Below are 21,206 nucleotides of genomic sequence, written 5' to 3' on the forward strand. Positions count from 1 at the left end.
CTCTGGGTTTCTTTATTCTGCCCCAGGATGGGGGTAGGTACTGGCAGAGGAAGTTAGTCAACCAGCCAGCTAATGGCTGGTGCAGACAGCCCTCTGCATTTGGCAGCATCTACTACTAAAGGAACTGGCCTAAGGCCAAGTATTTTCACTGGAAAGAGACCCCTTTCCCAGCTCAGGAGTACCCTTCCTGACCCAGGGCCTCTCAGGATAGCTAGTGTGGGGCTTCTGAAGCCTGATCAGGAAGGGCAGAGAGAGAAAAGGGGTGGGAGTTCTGGAGAAGGTGAGCTGGCACAAAGCACAAAGGAGGTGTGTGTGGCAGGACAGAGCAGGAGCCTGCAGGGAGACAGAATCTGCCTGGCTTGCTCCAGGACCTCTGAACAACAGAAATTGACCACCTGTGCTTACATGGGTCTTCCAGGTAAAGGGATGAAAGCAAGGAGCCGGATGAGCACATCACCTAAACTCTCCGAGCCTGTTTTCTCATCTGCAAAGTGAATGAATACCCTCCAGGTTAAAGATAGGGCAACCCTCTTTGAGGGAATGTCTAAGTTTCAAGTGAGCCTTTCGATTGTCCCTACAGAATTCTTACATGTGTCAGATCATAGATCCTGGATTTCAATAAAATAGCCAGGGCATCAGAAACTCCCAAATCCCACGATCGACACTGCACTGGATGTCGCAGGTTTCGGTTCTGTAAGGAGGCCCTCAGACTGTGCTCCCAGGGCATTGTCAGGGCCGTGGGAGCCCCGTGGGAGCAGGAGCGCGGGCCTGGAGTGGGTTGACAGCAGCTCCGACCCGTAGCCCAGTGGGCATTGGCTGGGGCGTCGCTGGGGCCGGCTGGAGCCCGGCGCCCGCGCCCGGCGCCCCGCGGCACGGCCAGCAGGGGGCACACGCGAACCGCCCGCCAGGCTCGGCCGCGAGCCCGAAGCCCCAGGCGGAGGGGAGATCCGCGCCCAGACCTGCCGGTTGCGAGTCCCCAGGGGCCGGACTCACGGTCGGGGAATGGGGGAGGCGCGGCAGGCGCCGCTTCCTCTGGAAAGAAGACGCAGTGGGCCGCGCCAGCTTTCCCGCCCCCGCGGGTGCGCGGCTTCCGCGTGGCAGGGCCGCAGGGCCGCCCGCCCGCCCGCCCGCCGGGCGCGCTGCCTCTTTGTCTGTCCGCGGCCCCCTCCTCCAGCGAGGGCTGTGGGCAGGAAATGGCACGCGCCCTCGGGAGGCGCGCTCCTCGGCGCGAGGGGAGGGGGGAGGGGGGAGGGGGCGCGGGGCCCGGGCGGGGCGGGGCGGGGGCGGCGGGGAGGTTTTGACATCTCGTCAAAGGGAGGAACTTGAGGCTTCGAAAGTGCTTTTCACAGCCGGCTTGTGTCTGCTCCAGAGCTGATTCATAAACAGAATCCGCGCGGCTCGGCCGCCCCCTCCCCCGACAGCCCGGGGCGGCGCTGGAGGCGCGGACGCGGCTGTGCCTGGCAGGACTGGGTTTATTTATTGCGTCTGGCCGGGAGCCGGCGCGGCCCGGGACTGCGCTAGTTCCCTCGGCCCGAGCCCTTCCCTCCGTCTCCCCACCCCCGATGCCACCTCCATCCCGGGGGTCTGCCCCCCCCCCCCCGAGCCCCGCACCGGACTCTGGACCGAGCCCGCCGGCGGTTTAGGGGGAGGCGGGGGGATGGCCAGGGCGCCCCGCACTGACCCAGGGGGAAGGGGGCGGTGGAGAAGGGGGTCGCCACTGTGCGCCGGCGGTGGGAAAGGCCTCGAGCCGCGGAGCTTAAGACTCCTCGGGAGACCAGCGGCTTCCTCCAGGGGCTGTCCTTTCTCCTCCGCGATTCCGCCCCCGGCCCCACACGACCTTTTACTCCAAGGCCCCAGTAGGCCGTCCCCTTTAGAATAAATTAAGGAATCTCCAGCGTCCACTCGATCTCTCGGGAGAGGGGAAGGAAGGTTTGACAGAACGAGTCCCTGGAAAGGGCCACAGCCCCCGGCCAGGGGATGGGCACAGGGCCGGGTCCAGGATTCGTCACGGTGCCCGTGCCTCACATCTACAGAGTCCGAATGGCCACAGGGTAGAGCAGGGACATGTGCTCGGCCCCCTTAATGGGCAGCTTGCGGCTGGCGTAGTGGTGCACGATTTCAGGGACGCTGCTGAAGGGGGGGCTGTTCTGGCCCAGCACGTACTTGTGTTCCTTGGTCCGGGACAGCTTCATGTGCATGAAGCCCTGACTGCTCCTGGGAAGAGGAGAGGACACCCTGGTGAGTAGGGGCCCCCTCCAGCCCCCTCCCCACCTCCACCCCTGCAGCAAATGTGGTTGTTCTAGCCAGCTGTGTGGGGAGGTGACTAGGGAAGGTGGAGGTCAGTGCAGAAAACATGGAGGAGGCAGAGGGGATTTTTGTGAGTAGGTAACAGTAGGCACTGGCTGTGTGGTGAGGGCACTGGGTGTGCCACAAATGTGTGTGTGTGTGTGTGTGTGTGTGTGTGTACAGGGTGTGTGTAAGTGGAAACTCTAGCAACCAACCACTCTTCCTGCCCCAAACCCTGGGACCCAGACACCAGTGCCCTCCAGCCTGTATGGCCAGGGCTGGTTTACTCTCCTCATCTCTGAGCTGTGGGGGAGGACACCTGGTGACTCACGTGGAGACACAAACATCCTTGGCAAGACAGTGTGTGGATAGATGTGATAACCAAGTGAATCTCGGTTGAGGTTCTCTCTTGCAGAAACCAGGCAGGGGGCAAGCTGCTCTGGAAGTCCCTCCCAAATCAGGGAAGGCTCAACTGCCTTGTCTTGGGGATATCCCCTTACCCTCCTGCTAACTGGGCCTTGGGCCAAGCCCCCAGCTCCTCTATCCCTTCAGCCTGCAATGACATCATTGGTGAGGCTCTAACTCCATTCCCTCCCTCAGAGAGGAAACCATCCGCTGCCTCTCCCATCTCCCTGACACAATCCAGGAAATTGACATTAGTGCCTGGCCCTGCCCACAAGACAAGGACCTTGCCGCTCAGAGCTCTGGCCAGCTCCCAGCTGTCTGGACACCCTCTTAGAGAGAAAGCATGGGGGTGGGGCCCCAGCAAGAACAGCATCTACCCAAGCTACCACAGGCAAGGACGACACAGTGCTTGGGGGGCCCTGAAGCCTGCATACTTGTCTCTCCTGGCAAGAGCCTACTTGGAGACAAGTGCAGGGCTCAGAAACCAGTATGGGAGCTAGGGCCAGTGAGGAGGGGCAAGCCTCATTTCCCTCCCCTGCCTGGGTATCAAGAGGCCTCTGACTGGACCCACTTCCCTAGGCCCATAGGTAAGTGAGTGGGGGAGAGTGGGTGACTGAAGAGAAGAAACGGATGGCAGGAAAAAACAGGCCCTTATCACCCACCCTCCCAATCCCCTCCCCCTGCCCCAGGATACAGTGCCCTAAAGCCTGCTGGGGGCCTCAAGCTGTGTGTTTGTGGGGGTGGCAGGCATCCTTCTTCTGTAGGCCTGAGATAATGGCTGAGGCTGACAGTGACCACACAGGCCCTGGGCAAAGGAGCTAAGGGCTGGAGGAAAATGAACAGTTCCTGGGGGTGGCCGAGAGGGAAGGCAGTGAGGAGTCCCTCTCCCATTTACCCTATGGGCCCCAGCCCAAGTTGTATCAGCAGTTTGGGCCTTGCTTTCCCTTACTCTCTCACAGTTTGGAGATACCCCCATACCCACAATCCACTTGGAATAATCACCTCCCCCAAAAACTGCATTATATCTTCTCCCTGAGGGAGACATCTGGCCAAAAGAGGAACAGTGTGGCAACAAGCCTCCTTCTGGATAACCGACCTCTTGGGACAGAGTCCCAAGCAGAGTCCTTGCCCAACCCTTAGGAGCCTGGGTGGGACTAGCTGGGCCGCAGGGCCAGAGCTGACATGGCTTTTGGAGGAAGCTGTTTAATTACCAGTGAAAGCCCTTGCATTACAGAGAGCAGAGAAACCATAATTGTATTTCAGAGAAGCCATTTATATGCAAACGAGGCTCCGGCAGACAGACGCCAGTGGGGCCAGATCTGCCTGGGCTGTAGTAGCATCCAGGTCTGCCTCCCCCCTTACTCCCCAGGCTAAGGCTAAGCCCTGCCCTGCTCCCTTCGGGGAGTCAGACCCTTGCCTTGGACTGTCCAGACTTGATGAGAGGTGGAGCTATGCAATGAAATAGTGTAGTTCTTGTGGTCAGACTGAGCCGGGTCCAAATCCTGCCTTTGGCACTTTATTACCTGGTAGCCCTGAGTAAGTCACATACCTCTTTGTATTTATTTCTGTCTGTAAAAAAAGAGATTCATCTTGCAGGTTGGTAGTTGGTTTGGAGAGGGTATATATGCTGCTCGGCACATAGATGCTCTATGAATCTTAACTATTAAAGCAATACACATTCCTAGTGTTATATCAAATTTTTGACAGATGAACTTTTCCTAATGCTCCTTTTATGATTTTATGATAATTTGCAGAGTATGAGAACTACGAGAAACCTAAGAAGTACCCATCAATGCATTTTGCGAAGGAAGAAACCAAGGCCCAGAGAGGTTACATGATTTGCCTAGGGTCACTTGGCTGGTTTTACTGAGCCCAAGAATAAAATTTAGGTTGACTGGCATTTTCCCATGATCTTTTAGTTGAAGTTGAGTAATTATCCTCAAATGTAGCTGTTTAATAGTCCCAAACTTCTGTATATTGCATTTGTTTGAAGTGGGGGTACACCTGTATTCTAATGCCCACTGGGAAATGCCGTAGGAGGTGGTAAGATGTCCCAGTAGCGATGAGGGGTTGCGAATGGACGTACCATTCTGACAGGCTGCCATGTGGGGTGCAGGGGCAGAACTCCCAGGTACCAAGGGGAGGACTGGCCATTCTGCCGGGATGGCCTAGGAAATCAGTGCTGGTCTGTGTATATCTGCTCCCTAGGACCAAGGCTGATGGGAAGGGAGTGCCCTGCCTCCCACTCCTCTTCCTGGATCCCTTAAAACTTGGTTAACAGCCACTAGCACCCAGACCTCCTGCCCACTTCTTCCAAGTGAACAATAGCTTTGTGTCCATTACTCCACCCCCTCCCAAGATCCCCAGCCTCCCCTCAGGCAAAGTTCCTATCTCCTCGCCTGTGTTTCAGGAACATCTTGGACTGCCATTAATAAAGATGACTGTGATAGTTTACTTGGCACTTAACATGGTGTTAAGTGCCTCCCATGTATTATTTCACTTGATCCTTCCCTATAAGGTAGATATTATTATTCCATCATTTTATAAATAAGAAAAATGAGGCCCAGAGAAGTTAAGGAGTCCCCAGGCTACATAGCTAGTAAGTGACAGAAACTTTCTGAGCTGGACACTGTAGTTTGACTGTTTCCTCTAACGGACTCAAGGCTCCTTGAGGTCAGGAGCTGAGCCTTAAACCACTCCAGATCCCCAGCGCCTGGCCCAGAATCAGCAAATGTGCATGTAGGGGATGGAGTTCTCCCCAGCTTGGCTGGGCATGGGGAGAATGTTGGAGTCTCCTCCTGTCCTGCTTGTTGTCTTCCCAAGGATTCTCCTTGGCGCCATCCTGACAAGCAAATCCTGCCTAACACCGGTAGTTGGCCCACCCCTACTCACTTGAGGGACAGGGAGAAATCATTCTTGCTGGTCTCACTGTTGCGCACCAGGTAGCTGGCCTCTTTGCACAGCCGGAGCAGGTTCTCGGCATCTGTTCGACTGATGGCCCCGTGGTACCAGCTGAGGACAAGAGAGAGGAAGGGGGGCATCTCTGCTGGGTCCCTCGCTGTCCAGGCCCACCCATTCTGGGTGTCCCCTGCAGGCAAGCCAGTGGCGGGAGGGGAAGGGAGGGGAAAGAGTCCCCAGCTGGACACAGACACTCACACCTGGTTTTCCAGAGGCAGTGCTGGGTCTGTCCACTCCCCCAAGGGGCTGCTGGGCTCCATGCCTAGGGGCTTGGCTGACTTGGGGTTCCCTGCAGAGAGTCGGGGAGGTAGCCGCCCCTTCTCCTCCCGGCCGGGTGACAGGCAGCTCTTCTCAGATCCTTCAAACTGGGCTGTGGGGAATATACTGGTCATAGACTCTGAAGACCCCAGAGATAGAGCCCTATAGAATAACCAGTGTTCCACCCCCATTTTCTGCCAAAAGGGGTTCAAAGGAATGTTCTGGAAGGGTGGGACATGCTCCTGGGCTTGACTGGTTCTGGGGACAGAGTCCTGGGTCCACTCCCTGGTTGGGGGTGGGGCTCAGCCCTTCTGTGCCATACTGTGCCTACCAGTCCCTACACTGTGGGAAGAGAGGGGACAGGAGCAACATGAGAAACCACTTAAACTTCTCCCTGTGGAACAGCTGCCTGCCTTCCCCTATTCCATTCCCCCTCGGGGTGGCTTCACCGCTGATAATATTGTTTCTTTCTCCTCCTCAGAGTTCATTACCGTTCTCCATATCACCCTGCCAAGCCATTCTGTAGAAATGACTTATTGATTTGAGAACAATTATCCAATTCCCCTTGGTGCCATCCTGACAGGCTAATCCTGCCCAAAGTCACCAGCCCCTGCCCCTTCCCCCCTCCCCCAAGGTCGCTGCCCACAGGCTCCCTGCCCCCACCCGGAGGAACCCAGCTGAGGCAGCTCTGCCCTCCTAGCCCAGGGCAGGCCTGACCACTGGGCCAGCACGAGGCAGGGAGGGAGCCAAGGGGCCACATGGGTGCAAGTGCACATGGACAGGCAACAGAGACCCTCCTCCATCCTGTATTTACAAAATACCACCCCCCACCCCACCCCCGCCTCACTCAGGCATAAATGTACAAACAGGTGTTCACAAGCCTTTGGCTGCCCATTCTGTAAAAAACTGAACGAAGATTAAGTGTTCAGTGCTTCCTTTCTCCTTATTTGGGCTTTTTCTCTCCTTCTAGTACTTTCAGGCCCTTATCTGTCTCTCAGTCACCAGATGTAAGGATTAGAGGCTTACCTTACTTGCAGGAGTCAGACACCTGTGCTATCATCATCCCCACCCCAAGAGTCATTTGCATTAAAGTCATATGCAAAGAAGTGAATTTAAAACAGTGGATTTTTGTGGGAGACCCCTTCCTCACACCTTTGGGAGGAAGGAGGGATATGTACTTTATGCCCTTTCTCTTCCTCCAGGATGAGGGAGATTTTTCCCAGGTTCTCCAAACCCTACCCCACTTCTGCTCCTCCAACCCAAGCCCACAGGGCCTGAGGGGTGAGGGGACCTGTGACCCTGGCCAGAAGCTCCCACAGGACCCACCGCTGCTGTCCTCCAGGCTGGGCTCAGGGAGGGGTGAGGCTGGACCGGAGATGTCCCTGTCCCCATCAGGCAGGGAGGGGCTGCTGTCCAGCTGTCCCACTGGTGGAGGCCAAGGTAGGTCTTTGATGACCTTAATGTCAACTGGAGCCAGTAGCAGCAGGGAGAAGAAACACAGACAGGGACAGAGACAGAGAGAGAGAGAGAGAGAGACAGAGAGAGGCAGAGGTTGAGACACCAAAACCCAGAGCCAGGACACAGGATAGCCTAGAAAGGAGGAGGGTCAGAGTAGAGGCGAGGGTGGTTTCTTAGGGGGAACAGGACCATCAGGGGGCTGGACGGAGCCACAGTGATCACACCAGGCTAGCTTAGTCCAAGGGTGGGAGGCACAGATAGCAAATAGGATGCAGTCTTGCCCTTCATTTAAACCTTCACAAGCCTCCAGGGCCCAGAGGGACCAGGAAGGAGGAAAGGAGGAACAACAAGCTGCCCTCACCTCCCAGCACCACACCCAGGTTCTCATGGCCTTCTGGCACCCTCTGACTTGCTGTCCTTCCTCCTTTTCCCCATGGCCTGGGAAGTCATGGGCAGCGAGACTGAGACAGCCCAGTTCCAGGCTGTCAGGAAGTCTCTGATGTGGGGGCAGATATTTTATTGAAATTTACCCCCCACAACCCTCAATCCTGAGCCTTGACAATTAAGAGAAGGATGCCACTGGCGGCTCCAGGACTGCTAACGAGGTTTCCTAATGACGAGCATAGATTTTCCCATTAAGCAATCCAAACAGTATTGATTCTCCAAGGAGACTTCTGGAAATAAACGGTCCATCCTCAATGGTGCACACGTTACAGGAAACAAATTAGAAACCTGTGGTTATCCAGTCTGGCCGCCAGGGTGGGGAGGACAGGGCAGAGAGCTGAGTTCAGCTCCAGGATGAGCCCCTTGCCCAAGGAGGGATGAGGGGAGCATGGGAGTGGGGATGGAGTTGAATGACATTTAAATCCTTATGTTCTCACTCAATCAAGTCCAGGGACTAAAGCACTCTCCAGGCTGTAGCACCACCCACTCAGGCCACCAACACACACCTCTGCAGGGTAGACTCCAGGCTTGGGATAGGCGCTGGGGTGTTTGGTACAGGAGAAACCTACCCTTCATTCAGCAAAGGGGGATTTCTCATAGCCTCCCTCTCCCCACCAGTTCCTGCTCCTCAGAAATCCCCCTGAGGCACAGGCGCCCCTGGTCTGGCACAGCCTGCTACTGGGAGACTAATTCAGGGCTGGGATCTCTAAAGGTTACACACAGCCGTTTTCATTGTCTGGAGAGTTAAATGCCTTCCTCTTTTGTTAAGTGTGAGTATTCAACATATATCACAAGTTTTATCATTTTGTTTGGAATTTCTTTATTTAAAATATACCCAATCTCCCAAAAGGTGGAAGTGGCCTAAGCCTCTTGGTGTCTGAGGGATGCCCCTTCCCTGACCCTGCACACAGTGCTGCACTCACACTGCCCAATTCACCAATCTCTGTGATGCACTCAACTATACCTCCCTGGAGCCCAGCACCTGGGCCTCCCACGGCCCCTGGGGTCCACTCCTTCCACTCCCCTGGGCCTGGAGTGCTGTTCAGAGGCTCCAGCAGACCCACCCTCTCCAACCAGGACTTACCTGCAAAGGCTTTGGAAATCCGCTCCTTCTTCCACTCCCAGGGCTGGTCATACTCCTCGGGGGGCCTCTCATCATCCTCTGGCAGCCGGGACTCCCGAGGCCAGGGGGTCCCCTCACCTTCTGGGGTGGTCCCCTCCTCCTCTGGCTCATAGGGCGTGTCATACAGAGGCAGGGGCTGAGCTGCTGTCTCCTTGGAGCTCCGGATCTCTGCCAGGGCAAGGCAGGAGGGGAGGTGTGAGAGCAGCCCTGGCTGCCTGGCTCAGCTACTTGGCACCCTCCCTCAGGAACCCACCAAGTCTGCTTCAGAGATGCCACTGGCTTCAGAGGCACACATCCGGGATCCCTTGCCCTCAAAAACACCTCTGGAGTTCCAAAACAATGGGATCCAATGGAGGCAGGGGCAGAGAAGCACCAGTGTGAAAGATAGAAAAAAAGATTCTTAGATGGCCAGCAAGGGCTAGGGAAATGAGGCTTACACATTTTGGAAACTGAGGCAGGGTCTCTCCTAATCCACCTCCTCTTGGCTACACAGGTCCAATTTTTCCCTTGCAACCCAAGTAATACACTTGACAATCAGAAAATCCTTTATTGATCAGACACCGCTGATCACTCCCTCTTTGAAACTGTCCCCTCTGATAAGTCATTTTTGTGGTCCTCCTCTCTGATTGCCCCTGTTTGGTCTCCTTCCCTGGACCCTCTTTTGGTCTCGTTTGCCCTCATTCCTTGCCCAGTCTCATGGCACCCTATCCACTTCCAGTTGCCATCAAGATTTTTCACTTTTATGTTTCAAACTTGCCACTTTCCCCAGAAGTTCTTCTAGTCTGCTCTGTGATTCTCTTTTTGGGATCATGTACCCCTGTGGAAATCTAATAAAAGCTACGGAGCTACTCCCCCGGAAAATGCGCAAAATTTCACCTACAATTACTGGGCCTTCGTGGGTCCCCTCGGGGTAACATCCATCTGATCTACATAGAGTAGCCACCCTCCCCACTTTCTTCCTTTCTGTCTCCTACACTGCTCTCCCTCAGTCCTGGCCCTCCTTCATCCTCTAAATCCCATCTGTTCGGCACCAGTACCTGATGACTCTTACCCTCATCTCTCCACATCTAGATTACTGTGAGGGTGACCTCCACTCTATCAGCTCACGTTTCCATGAGCCCCATGGAATAACACTCTTGGCCATGCTCTGCCTCCTTGCCCCTCTCCCAAGAAAGGAGAGCAGCTTATCTGATCACCAGTGGATGCTTGCTCCCTTTCTCAGCTCTGTCTTCTGGTTCTTTCTCCTCCTGCCCCCCGTGAAGGGGCCTATAACTGTCCTGCATGGCCCAAGGCTGAGTGGGCAAGTTTACTTCTGGGAAGTATTAAGAAGCCCATCATGGAGAGATAGCTAAGTAATGTTCCCTAATCTACTTTATCAGTAATAAAGCTGACATTCTTATCTTCATCTGTTTCCTTAATCTTATTTCTCAATGATCTCCAAGCTCAGAAGGGGAAGAAAGCAGTGTTAATTATTGCTCCTTAAAGTCTCAACAGTTTCCACCAATGCTAACTCATCTTTCTGATGCCCAGTTCTTCTAGTCTGTTTTGTACACTGAAGCCTCAGTAATCCCCTTAAAATGTATTTGCTCTGTTTCTGCCTTGCTTAAGAATCCATATCGGTTTCCTTCTTTTGGAGCAAGTTCAAGTGCCCCATTCCAGCCTTCACTGCCCCTTTTTGGCCTCTCTCAACTTGGCTCCCCAGTATGGCCAACTCTAAAACTATCTGCCCCTGAACAAACCTTCCTTTAATCCTGCCTTGGGGCCTTGGCTTGACTCACCCCTTTCCTCCTCTCTGATCACCCACATTCGTGCTTTTTCCCTGGATCCTCTCCTGACCTCTGCTCTGCTCCCCAGGACCAGGTCTTATTCATTGCTCTCTGCCCCTGCTCCTTGACAGGCTTGACCAGCATAACGTGCATTGCATCTGCTTCTCCAGCCATGTGTTTCCAACTGCCATAAAGATGTCTCACTTTGACATCACATCATCTCAAACTCACCACCTTCTCTAAAGCTAGTGATTCTCTTTTTGGGTTCCATGACCTCTGGCCCATACCACTATCTTGTCCTTCCTGACCCTTGGTTGTGTGGCTTTCTCTACCGCCTCATGTCTTAGGCACCACAAGTCACTGCTCCTTTTCTAAAATGACTCTCTTGGGGCGCCTAGGTGGCTCAGTTGGTTAAGTGTCTGCCTTCAGCTCAGGTCATGATCTTGGTCTTGGTCTTGGGATCAAGCTCCACATCCCTGCTGAGCAGGGAGCCTGCTTCTTCCTCTCTCTCTGCTGCTCTCCCTGCTTGTGTGCTCTCTGTCAAATAAATAAAAATCTTAAAAAAAAAAAAAATCTCTTGAAGGCAAGGGCCAAGGACCCCAGGTGGTCCATGGTAGACCCATGGTCTCCAAGGATCTAGTAAAGGGATCATGGAATCAGCCTTTGTCTTGTGGGTCCCAGAACCTGTTGTACAAATATGTAGGCTTCAGGAAGCAGTCCCCACCCCTGACTCCACCACGCACCAGCCATCATCTTTTGGGCTTCATAGGGCTCCATGTAGCCGTCATTTTCAGGCACCTTCTCGGGGGCTCCTGAAGCTCCTGCTGGGCCTTCACCAGTCTCCTGAACATCAAACGGGTCCGCATAGTCTTCAAGGATTGCCAACTGTGGAAAGACAGTGAGGAGAGCAGGCTTCAGACATCTGAGAGACAGCTCTGCTTCTCCCTAGATGCTCTGTCCATGGGAGTGAGTCCTGGGCAGAATGTCCTACATCCAGAGCCCGAGGTATCCAAGGGCAGGCTCTGACCTTGGATGGGGACGAGCTCTGGCTCTTCCTTTGCAGGGCTCCCCTTCAAGGCTGTCAACAGAATGATAGATTTTTCTTTTCTGCTAATTTTGTGCCTCTGGGGCACCCCCCCTTAGGTTAAATGGCCCGGATTAAGCTCTGGGCCTTACGGCCTGCCTCAGTCAGAGTCCAGACAGGGCAACAGAGGTATTTGACACCAGGTGGTTCAACAGAGGGAATTAATTCAGAGAGGTGTTGGAGAAGTTCAAAGAACAAGTGAGGAATAGCAGAAAACAGATTAACTTGATCTAGGCCTACAAGTTCATTCCCAGATGCTGAACAAAGAAAAATTTGCTGACCATCAAGAAAAGAGCCAAGTACCCACTTTATGGTACAGTTCTACTGGTTTATCCTCAGAACATTCATCACAACATCGTGAGTATTATTATCCTCATTTTAAGGAAATGGAGGCTCAGGGACAGGTAGGGAACAACATGCCCAAGACTATTCTGTATAAGTGGAGGAACCTGATTGGAACCTGTGCCCTTTGTGTGAAATTATGCTGCCAACCTGCCACCAGTGGGCATCTTGGCCATCTGGGGAGAAGAGGCCACCTTAGGACAGCCCTGAGGAGAGCCAGGATTTGAGCTCTGCTGAAAGCCCCTGGCTCCTGATGATAAGAACAGAAAAGGTGGTGCCCTGGCCTCATATCCCACACTGCCCCTTTCTCCCTCACAGGTGGTTCATGACCATCCCTCTCTCCCTGCTCCAGTTCAGGCAGACTGAACAGTAAGCCACACATCCTGAGGAGGAGCTCAAGGTGCTCAGGGTGGGGTGCAGCTGAGGACAATAGAGCCTTTCTCCAAGCAGGGCACTGGCTCCTTGAAGGGGGGAGGCTGAGGTGGAGACACAACCCAGCCCGCCCAGGGCTGCCAGCACCTCAGGGGAAGCACGGCACACTGAGTTGACAGGCATTGACAAGAGGTGGCTCTGGGGCCTGCGGCATGAGGAGGGGCCACTCCTACATCTCCTCTGTGCTTGGTGTGGGCTTTGGGTCTGGGCCAGATCAGGACTGTGGGAGCCAGTTGAGCAGGGAGGCTATGGGGGTGACTACCTGCCCTGGGTCAGTGGATCTGGGACCCCTAGCAAAGCAGAAATGGAGAAAGGAAACTGCCTACCACAGAAACCCCTCCTGCATGTTTCTTGGGGCCCCCTGTGAGCCCCTCTAGAGGTCTCTGAAGCACATCCCAACATCTCCTACCATCTCCCCCTTCCATTCTTCAGCTCCCATCATTCCATCTTTTCCCACCCAAGCCCTCCAGCTCCTTCACCTCCCTCAAATCTCTACCTGCTTCTGAGAAGACCACCATCTCAGGTCATACCATCCCCACCTTTGGATCATCCCCTAGCCTAGAGTTCTTTGTCCTTTCTGACTCTCCAGCTCTAATAAGCACCTGGCTCACAGTAGGTACTAGAAAAATGTCTCTACTAGACCACTGCCTATTTCCCCTTGGAGCCCTCCCCACTAGTCCTCCTTTCTCTAGAAATCCACTCCTACCCCAAGCTGCTTCTTCTCAGGCCAAGTAGCACCCACAGCCCCAGCCACCTGACCAAGGGGGCTCTGGAGTTGGGAGCTGGCCCCCAGCCTCACACTCCTAAGTGGCAGATACTTAACAGTAACCAAATCCACAGACATGTTATCCTTAAATGGTATAATGCCCACACAAAAAAAAGCCCAAAGTTAAAGGGATTTAAAGATCCACTTTCCTCTTCGATTTCTCCCTACCAGCCTTGGATTACTCTGTTACCTGAAAGTTCTATGTTTTGTTTCTTACCAACAAGCTTTTCCCTCTGCCTGGATTAGATTATTCTCTTTCTTCAGAAAGCCTTTCCATCCTCCCCCAAGCAATGGTTAGGTGCCTTTGTGCTGAGCTATTATTACATTGTGTCATAAATATTTGTTTCATCATCTGTCTTCCTATAGACCGTGAGCTTCCTGAGGGTAGGAACCATGTTTACTGCTAAATTCCCAGTGCCTAAAAGTGCTCAGTAAATATTTGTTAAATTAGTTCACATAAAACAGGAAGAATGGACAAAGGAAACACTTTTCCTTGTTTATTTGGAAGAGAAAGGCATAGCAAATTCAGTGGGGAGATGGGGGGAGAGCACTGAGTCCCCGGAAGCTGCTCAGTGAGAAGCACCTGGCCCAAGCCCCAGGGTCCCCAACTCTACAGACACCCGCCCCCCTTCCTGCCCAGCCATTCCCTCACCAAACTAGTGCCATTCCCACTGGAGTCTTGGGCTGGGCTTGAGCCATGACCCCTCCCCAGCTGAGCACGGGCTTCCCAAGTGCCAGCCCACAGTGCCTGTGGGCACCCAGGTGGCAGCTCTGTGGGCAGGTCAATGGCTCCTCTGTTCCATCCCTGACTCCACACCCTGCTCCAGGAAACCCTAGCCCCCCCGCCCTGGGCAGGTCACCTACAGGAGCCACCCACAGGGCTGGGAGTCAGGAGCAGAAGCAGAAACACCTGCTGGGAAGGTTGGCAAGATGGGCACCCACCCCGGGCCCATAGGATCCCTGTCAGAGGCCAGGCCTGGCTTCCCAGTGGCCTACAGGTCATGTGAGGAGGCAAAACTGTGGGAGAAAACGGCCTCTGCAGGCTTCTGATACCTTTGCTCTATCATGATTTATTGTTTATGAGACCTTTACCTGACTGCTGTACTCACTGTTGTATACCACATCCATCACAGGGTCTGGCACAAGGTAGGTGCTCAGTGCACATTTACTGGATGCTCAAAAGGCCTCCCTCTCCTCAGACTTTATCTTTTGGAGTGACACGGACTCTCAGATCCCCAACTCCAACCACTCTGACAAACCAGTAGCAGCTGCAGGAGCAGGCTGTCAGGAGAATGGGGGGATTTGAATGGGGATCAAAGCCTCCAGTTCAAGGGCAGAAGGGAAGAACTGGCAGGGAAGGCACCCAAAACCAGGGCTAATATTTAGGCAAACCCTCTGTCTGGTTGACAGAATGCTGTCGAAATGCTGAAATACTTCCAAACTAGTAGGCAAGTAGCTGCTGCTCAGAGGCCCCCTTGTCCCCAGGCCTCCTGCCAACCAGATCCCCTTCCTCTTGCCATCCGGCAGGCTCCAGACCTGGCTCTTGTGCCTGTTCCAAATGGGCAGTGCCCCTCCCAGAGCAGCTGTCCTGCTTTGACTCTCTCGCTTGCCTAAGCCTCTCCCGCAATAGCTGGCAGGCCCACCATCTGGTGCGACCTTCCACACCAGATGCAGCTGGCCCCTGCAGTCCTGGTCCTGGGGCCAGGAACTCCCGGGGTCCAAGGGGAGCTAGCTAGGAGCACATGCCACAGGCTTTGGGCTCTGCAAGGTCCCCAAAGTCTACCACCACCCCTTTCCTCCATTTCTTCAGTTGACATTTAATGTTTGGAAGCCTCTGGTTTTTCACCTGTAGAATAGGGATGGTATTAGTACCTACCTCGTAGGATTGGGAAGAAGACCATGAATGGGGCAGCCCAGGTGTCTCAGTGGTTTAAGCACAGCCTTCAGCCCAGGGCATGATCCTGGAGACTTGGGATCAAGTCCCACATCAGGCTCCCTGCATAGAGCCTGCTTCTCCCTCTGCCTGTGTCTCTGCCCCCCCCCCCCTCTGTGTGTCTCTCATGAATAAATAAATAAAATCTTAAAAAAAAAAAAAGCCTATGAATGTAAAAGTCCTGAGTTCAGAGGCTGGAATGGAGTCAGTGCTCAAAAATGTTAGTCCTGATGATGATCTCTCCTATTCAGACACTAAAGTCGGAGTTTCAGTGCTCGGCAGGGGACACAGATTGCAGCAGTAGAGACAAGATTGGGACCCAGGTCTCTTGACTCTCAGTGCCTTGCTGCAGACTTTCCAGAGAATTTGGGAAATGTGGCATCTTTTCTACTTGTAGATTTAAAATACATTTTAGCATGTTAAAGGCTCTGAGAACTCATGTAGCAAAGAGAGCTGTCTAATTTTGTTTAACTCGGCATTTCTCCAAAGTATTTAACCGTGAAATCCTTTTTCCGCTGAAAGTCTGTCAGTTTTGGAAATGGTATGCTATTTGCTTTTCCAAAAGATCAAACTTTTGCACCCTCTGTTCCCACTTATTGGAATGCCCTTCCCAATTTTATCTGCCATGGAAACTTCTTCACATGAGACACATTTGTTATCTTTTTCTAATTACAAAGAAATGTCATGCTTGTAAAACATTCAAACATCACAGACACACAATGGCTACCGACAGGCCTCTTAAGGTGTGTCTATGGCCACTTCAGAACTGGGTGGCAAGTGCTGGCCTTCGGGTTCAGGAAATGGTGAACTCAGCACGGACCGCACTCTCCATTCCTCCTCCGAGTCTCCTCCCCCTCATTCATCAGCAAATGCTCAGTGAACACTAGCTGTCCCCTGTCTGTAGGACTCCCCTAAGGTGCAGTGGTCCCAGAGCATGGTGCTGGCAGGCGGTCTGCAGTCAGGCTGCCTAGCTGTGAATCTCAGCTCCCCTACTTACTAGCTGTGAAACCATGCAAACGTGACTCAATGTTTCCATGCTTCAGTCTCCCTATATATAACTGGGGGATAATAACAGAACTTTCCTCATGGGGTCGTTGCCAGAAGCAACTGGTCTAAAGCATATCAGCTGCTTCCAAATGGTACCAGGCACAAGGCAGGTCCTAGATAACTATCTGCCATTATATCATTAAAGACAAAAAGACTAAATTTCTGGGTCCTCCAGGAGCTCACAGTGACAGTCACAAAGCCAGCTCCAAAAGAGCGAGGCACCTTGAGGTGCCAGGAAGCCAGTGGCTGCACCCCAGGCTGTGGAAGAACCGCAGGCCCACTGCATGTGGGGGACTGGGCTCTGCCTCCACTCTTGCCTAACATCACACTGGTCCTGTGGGGAGGCCCAGCTGGAGGGGGCAGCAGCTACCCTCCAGAGCCCCCCAGGACCCAGCCAGCTGCACCCACCCATGATCCAAGGGGCCCTAGCTGTTGCCAGCTCCCAACAGGTGGAGTGCCAGCACTGATCGAAGTGTCACTGAGTCACTGGCCAAACCAACAAGCTGCAGATGTCTTCCCAAAGGAGTGAGCACTGGAAGAGTGGACAGGCCTGCCATAAAATCCCCTGGTAGTTGCAGGCCTCAGTAGTACCTTCCCACCCCTGGCCAAGCACCAGTGGCAGCAAAGATGGCCAGCCAGGGCCCCAAAGGGTTAAGAGATCTAACCAGTCCACAAAGGTCCCTTCATTAGGACCCTTCTCTTTTCCTCCCTCTGCCTCCATTAAAGGACATGTGCAAGATAAACAGATCAGAACTCCAGACTCTTATGGAAGTCATAAGAAGGAAAATTCAAGCAAGAACAAACAAACTCAAAAAAGGCAAGGACCCAAACCAAAAAAGGCAAGTCTTCTAGGGTGGTAAGTCCCTTTCAGTGTCCAGGCCAGTGTCATTTAATGATAAGGAAATCCTCAGTAGACACTGGCACAGGCGTGATCCTGTGATCTTACAGCAGCAGCCCCTACCCACCCTCCTAACTCCAGGGCAGTTATGTCTTGCTGGACTTCAGACACCCTCGGTGTCTCCTTCCCTTTTCTCTTTCTACCGGTCTTTTCACTTGCCTCCAAATTTGGACTTGGAGGATCCGACTCCGTGTGGACACCATGTATGATGTGTACCTATTTATAAAAGTTCTTAAAACACTGGGCCCTATGAAACCCTCTAAGAATCTGGGAGCTGGGAGCCTTTTCCCGGAAAAATGCTCATGCACCCAAATATTTGTACACAATCTGGAGGTTCATGAACCCCAACAGCCTCTCCATGAGCTAAGAATAAGAGCCCTAGTTTCAATTCATACAGGGTGCTTGTCTTATTGTTCACACCATCTCTTTTTCTCTGTTTCTCTCTCTCTCTCACACACACACAAATGCGCGCATATCTTGGCAGGATAGAAGCAAAGGACACACTGTGCAGATGGTCACAGACAGCTCAAAGCTTCATCCAATCAGGGTCCCTTTCCCATACCCATCCCCCTTTCCTAATTAGACCAGGTTTTTCCTGTTGCAGGTCTGAGAAAAGGGAGCAAAGCAAGGAAGGCCCTAACCCCTCTGCCCAAGTATGGCTTGGAGGCCAGACAGGGCCCAGCACCATGAGGGAGTTCTTCCTGTGGCCAGATGGTGAGGCCCTGCCTGCCTGGTTCAGGGTGCGGTTCCTGCTGCTCCCACACCTGCCTTGCCAGGCCTGCCCAGATGGCCACCCTTGCCCCTGTGCCAAATGCAGTGGTGGGTTTAAGGGAGGGCCTGTAGCCAGAGCCTTGCAGGGGGAGACACTAATGGTCCTAAGCTCCCTGGGCCTCTCAGGGCCCTGTCTAAATCCCCAATCTCTCCTGCCCCCCACAGTCACTCTCCACAGGGCTCATTTCCCCTCAATCTTCTCATTACAGAAGTATTTCCACCCATTTCATCAAACCTCATGACCCAGCCCCTCTCACAGGGCTCTGACCCACCCGGCACCAGCCACTGGGCTCCAGGAGAAGAAGGAAAATGAGGCAGCTCATCTCACCTCAGGAAGTAACCCAAAGCAACAAGCCAAGAAGACCTGCGTGGCTAAGAGGAGAGGAACAGAGAGAATCGGGACAAAACATGTCACAGAACAGAAACTCCAGCTCAACAGGCTGGCTCACCATTCAGAGACAGCAACTCTGTGTGAGTGCTGCAGGCATGTGCCATCACTTGGGTTTAGAATAAGGGGCTCAGATACCTGACCTGGACTCTTCCTAAGGGAAGACTCTGGGATCCCCTGAACTCTGCTCTTAAATGAGTGGAGCTACCCTCTCCCTGTGATGGGAAGCTCCAGGTCAGGGCCCGCAGAGACAATGTCCCTGCCCCTGAGCCAGTTTGGATGGCATCCTGGATCCTTCTCATCACACCCACTAAAGAAACCACAGATTGTGTGGCTCCTGGGAGATCCTGCTGGATTTCATTCCTGTCCCTGCAGCTGACAAAGGAGTCAGACACCTCTTGGCCCCTAAGGTCTGAACAGCCCACAGATCACAGAACCAACCCAGCTTGAGGCATGGATGCCCTCAGTGAGAAGAGGCTATGGGTCAACCACAGTTGTGTGGACACAGCCCCTTCCTTGGGGGGTCTCTGTGGGGAAATGTACAAAGGGGAGCTGTTGTTAAGGGAGTCTCTGACCTTCAGGTCACCCTAGCAATGGACAGTCACCATTCAATGGACGTATTTCATTCACCCCTTCTTTATGCCGAGCATGTCAGGCACTTGGGAAATACAGACATGAGGAGGACAACAATCCTTTTTCCTAGAGGAGCTCATTACTTGGGGAGCAAGCCTGTTAGGTCATTCCAAGACTGCAGAAAGGAATGCCAGGGATAGCTCAGGCCCATGTGCCAATGGGCAGTGGTCAGGGAGAGGGAAACTAACTGGCCAATAGTAAGAACAAAGCTTAATGCTCCCTCTGCCTCACTGCCACTACCACCATCACATCACCCAACAGTGGGGGACAATTAGGAAGGAGAGGAGCTAAAGGACATGTGATGATAGCACAGTCTCCTTCTGCGGGCTAAGGATCCTGGCCCAGGAGGGGCAGCCATGCCCCATGGCAGGAACTAGGGAAAAAATAATTCACATTCCTGAGGCTTCTGCTCTGACCCTGACACATCTCTCTCATCCAGGAAATAGGGCAAAACAGCGCTCTCTCCACTGAAAACCTCAACCCTGGAGCCAATGGATTCAGACAGGAACTTTGCTCTCCAATCAAATAAAACTGTGTTCTCTGCTGAGGAAAGGGATTAAGCCTCAGAGCTGAGCTTCGAGGGATGTGTGAGGGGACAACAGAGCCAGGACAGCCCACAGAGTCACTGTCATGGAATTTAGGGCTAGAGGGACCTGAAGATGGCTTTCAGCTATCAAGGAGGGAGGCTGAAGTGGGCTTGAGCAAGGGATGGCTTCTCCACCAGAAGCCTCGGAGGCACAGTGAATGTTCTCCAGAACAGTGAATGCCCAAGTCTCCTTTTATCCCACACCTGCAGGTCTCCCAAAGGCTCTAGCCTCCCTCAGAATGGACCTGGGAAAGAAGAGGCCAAAAGAAGGAGAGGCTGAGCTCAGTAGCTCAGCCCTTTCTGGGCAACAGGTTCTAAACACTGACTGCCCCCACAGCTGGGGGGACAAGGGAAGTAAGTAGTGCTGTGGGCCTGCCTGGACCTCAGTGGTCAGTATCCTTGGTGAAGAGCTACAGAGCTACACACTGCCTGTCCTGGCTTCCTGAGAACAACAGTCCACCTGGCTCCAGTACCCCTGAGTAAGGCAAAGGCCAGCTCCTGCTGGATCCACAGGGAGAAACCCCAGCCCTCACCTCCTTCCTGGGGCTCTAGCACCTGCAAGGATGCTTGGGCTCCCTGAGGAGGAGGAACGGAGCTTTGTGCTACCTCTGCTCTGGGGCGGGGGGTGGGGGGAGGGGGAGGGGGTCAGAGATCAAAGGGCAGGGAGCCGCTGCTCCCGGAGGGCAGAAAGGCCACCAACTGGCGTGGGGTGGGGGTGCTCAAATACCGTTAGAGAAAAGCACGCTGATTAGGCCCCGGGACGAGGCGGAGGGCTGAGACGAAGAGAGCAAAGCCCGTGAGGAAGAGGGTCACTAGTCCTGGGGCGATAACACGGACAGAAGCAGAGTTTGGGGCGCACGTCCCAGATTAGTCGGTCGAGAATTCGAACAAAGGTGAATGAAGGCTCCGAGCCTCCGGGTCAAGGATTAAGATCTTGTCCTCCAGGAACCGTAACCCGGAGGGGCCCAGCCCGGCCCCGGCCAGGCCACCTTTGTCCCTCTTGAAAGCCCCAGACCTCATACCACCTCTCCTCCCCCCGGCCACCCCCGCCCGGCGCAGCACTCACCCTGTCGCTGCCGGCCGGGGGTCCAGAGATCCGCTCCTCGGGAGGGGGCGCTGGAGGGCCAGGGGTCTCAACCCGTATAAGGCGGTGGGGAGGCGAGCCGTGGCGCGGGGGCGGCGTGGGGCCGGGGGCGGTGGGGGTGGCCGGGGCAGCAGCGGAGCTGGACGGCCCCCCAGAGTAGGGGTCTTCGAAGTCGCGCTCCCTCTGCAGCCGGTAGGCGGCCAGGATGTCCGGGGGTGGTGCAGGGGGCGCGGCCGGGGACGGTGCGGGGGGACGGTAGTCCGGCTCCGGGGGCGCCGGCTTGCCCCCACCTCCGCCGCCGCCCCCCCCGCGGAAGCCCAGATGCTCCCGGAGCCACTTAGCGACCCCGCCGCTGCCGCCCCCGCCTGGGCCGGCTCCCGCTCCCCCGGCGCCCCGGCGCGACCCCCCCGGGCCGCTCCCCGCGCTCCCCTGCGCCCGCTGCCCCGGGCCGGAGCCCGCCGGAGGAGCTCCGCTCAGTAACATGGGGCCAGCCAGACTGAGCGAGGGGAGCTCGGTGGCCGGCGGGGGGCGGGGCGGGGGCGGA

At 54.5% G+C, this 21,206-nt stretch overlaps 1 protein-coding gene across 4 annotated transcripts; it reads right to left on the reverse strand.

The window, feature by feature from the left end:
• Window positions 1-1,454: 1,454 nt before the first annotated feature.
• SHF (Src homology 2 domain containing F) lies at window positions 1,455-21,145 on the reverse strand. 4 transcript variants are annotated; one of them, XM_055316859.1, is made up of 7 exons: window positions 20,645-21,145; window positions 11,442-11,583; window positions 8,894-9,100; window positions 7,234-7,374; window positions 5,848-6,019; window positions 5,584-5,703; window positions 1,455-2,214 (listed from the first exon to the last, which is right to left on the reverse strand). In XM_055316859.1, exons 1-7 carry the CDS (start codon window positions 21,143-21,145, stop codon window positions 2,028-2,030), a joined length of 1,470 nt encoding a protein of 489 aa, XP_055172834.1. In that variant the 3' UTR covers window positions 1,455-2,027. The 4 variants fall into 4 exon arrangements, with proteins under 4 accessions (XP_055172834.1, XP_055172835.1, XP_055172836.1 ...); XM_055316860.1 differs by lacking the exon at window positions 7,234-7,374; XM_055316861.1 differs by lacking the exons at window positions 5,848-6,019; window positions 7,234-7,374 and having other exon boundaries at window positions 5,584-5,779.
• Window positions 21,146-21,206: the final 61 nt, after the last annotated feature.

Source organism: Nyctereutes procyonoides, unplaced genomic scaffold (genome assembly GCF_905146905.1).
Source record: "Nyctereutes procyonoides isolate TBG_1078 unplaced genomic scaffold, NYPRO_anot_genome, whole genome shotgun sequence".
NCBI classification, from domain to species: Eukaryota; Metazoa; Chordata; class Mammalia; order Carnivora; family Canidae; genus Nyctereutes; species Nyctereutes procyonoides.

Bases quoted from the DNA above. Each gene is read 5' to 3' on its own strand.
- SHF (XM_055316859.1), bottom strand. From the start codon at position 21,145: ATGTTACTGAGCGGAGCTCCTCCGGCGGGCTCCGGCCCGGGGCAGCGG. The intron at 7,375-8,893 runs GTAAGTCCTGGT...TACTGGCTCCAG, and splicing joins GATTTCCAAAGCCTTTGCAG to TTGACATTAAGGTCATCAAA. The intron at 6,020-7,233 runs GTGGGTCCTGTG...TATTCCCCACAG, and splicing joins CAGCCTGGAGGACAGCAGCG to CCCAGTTTGAAGGATCTGAG.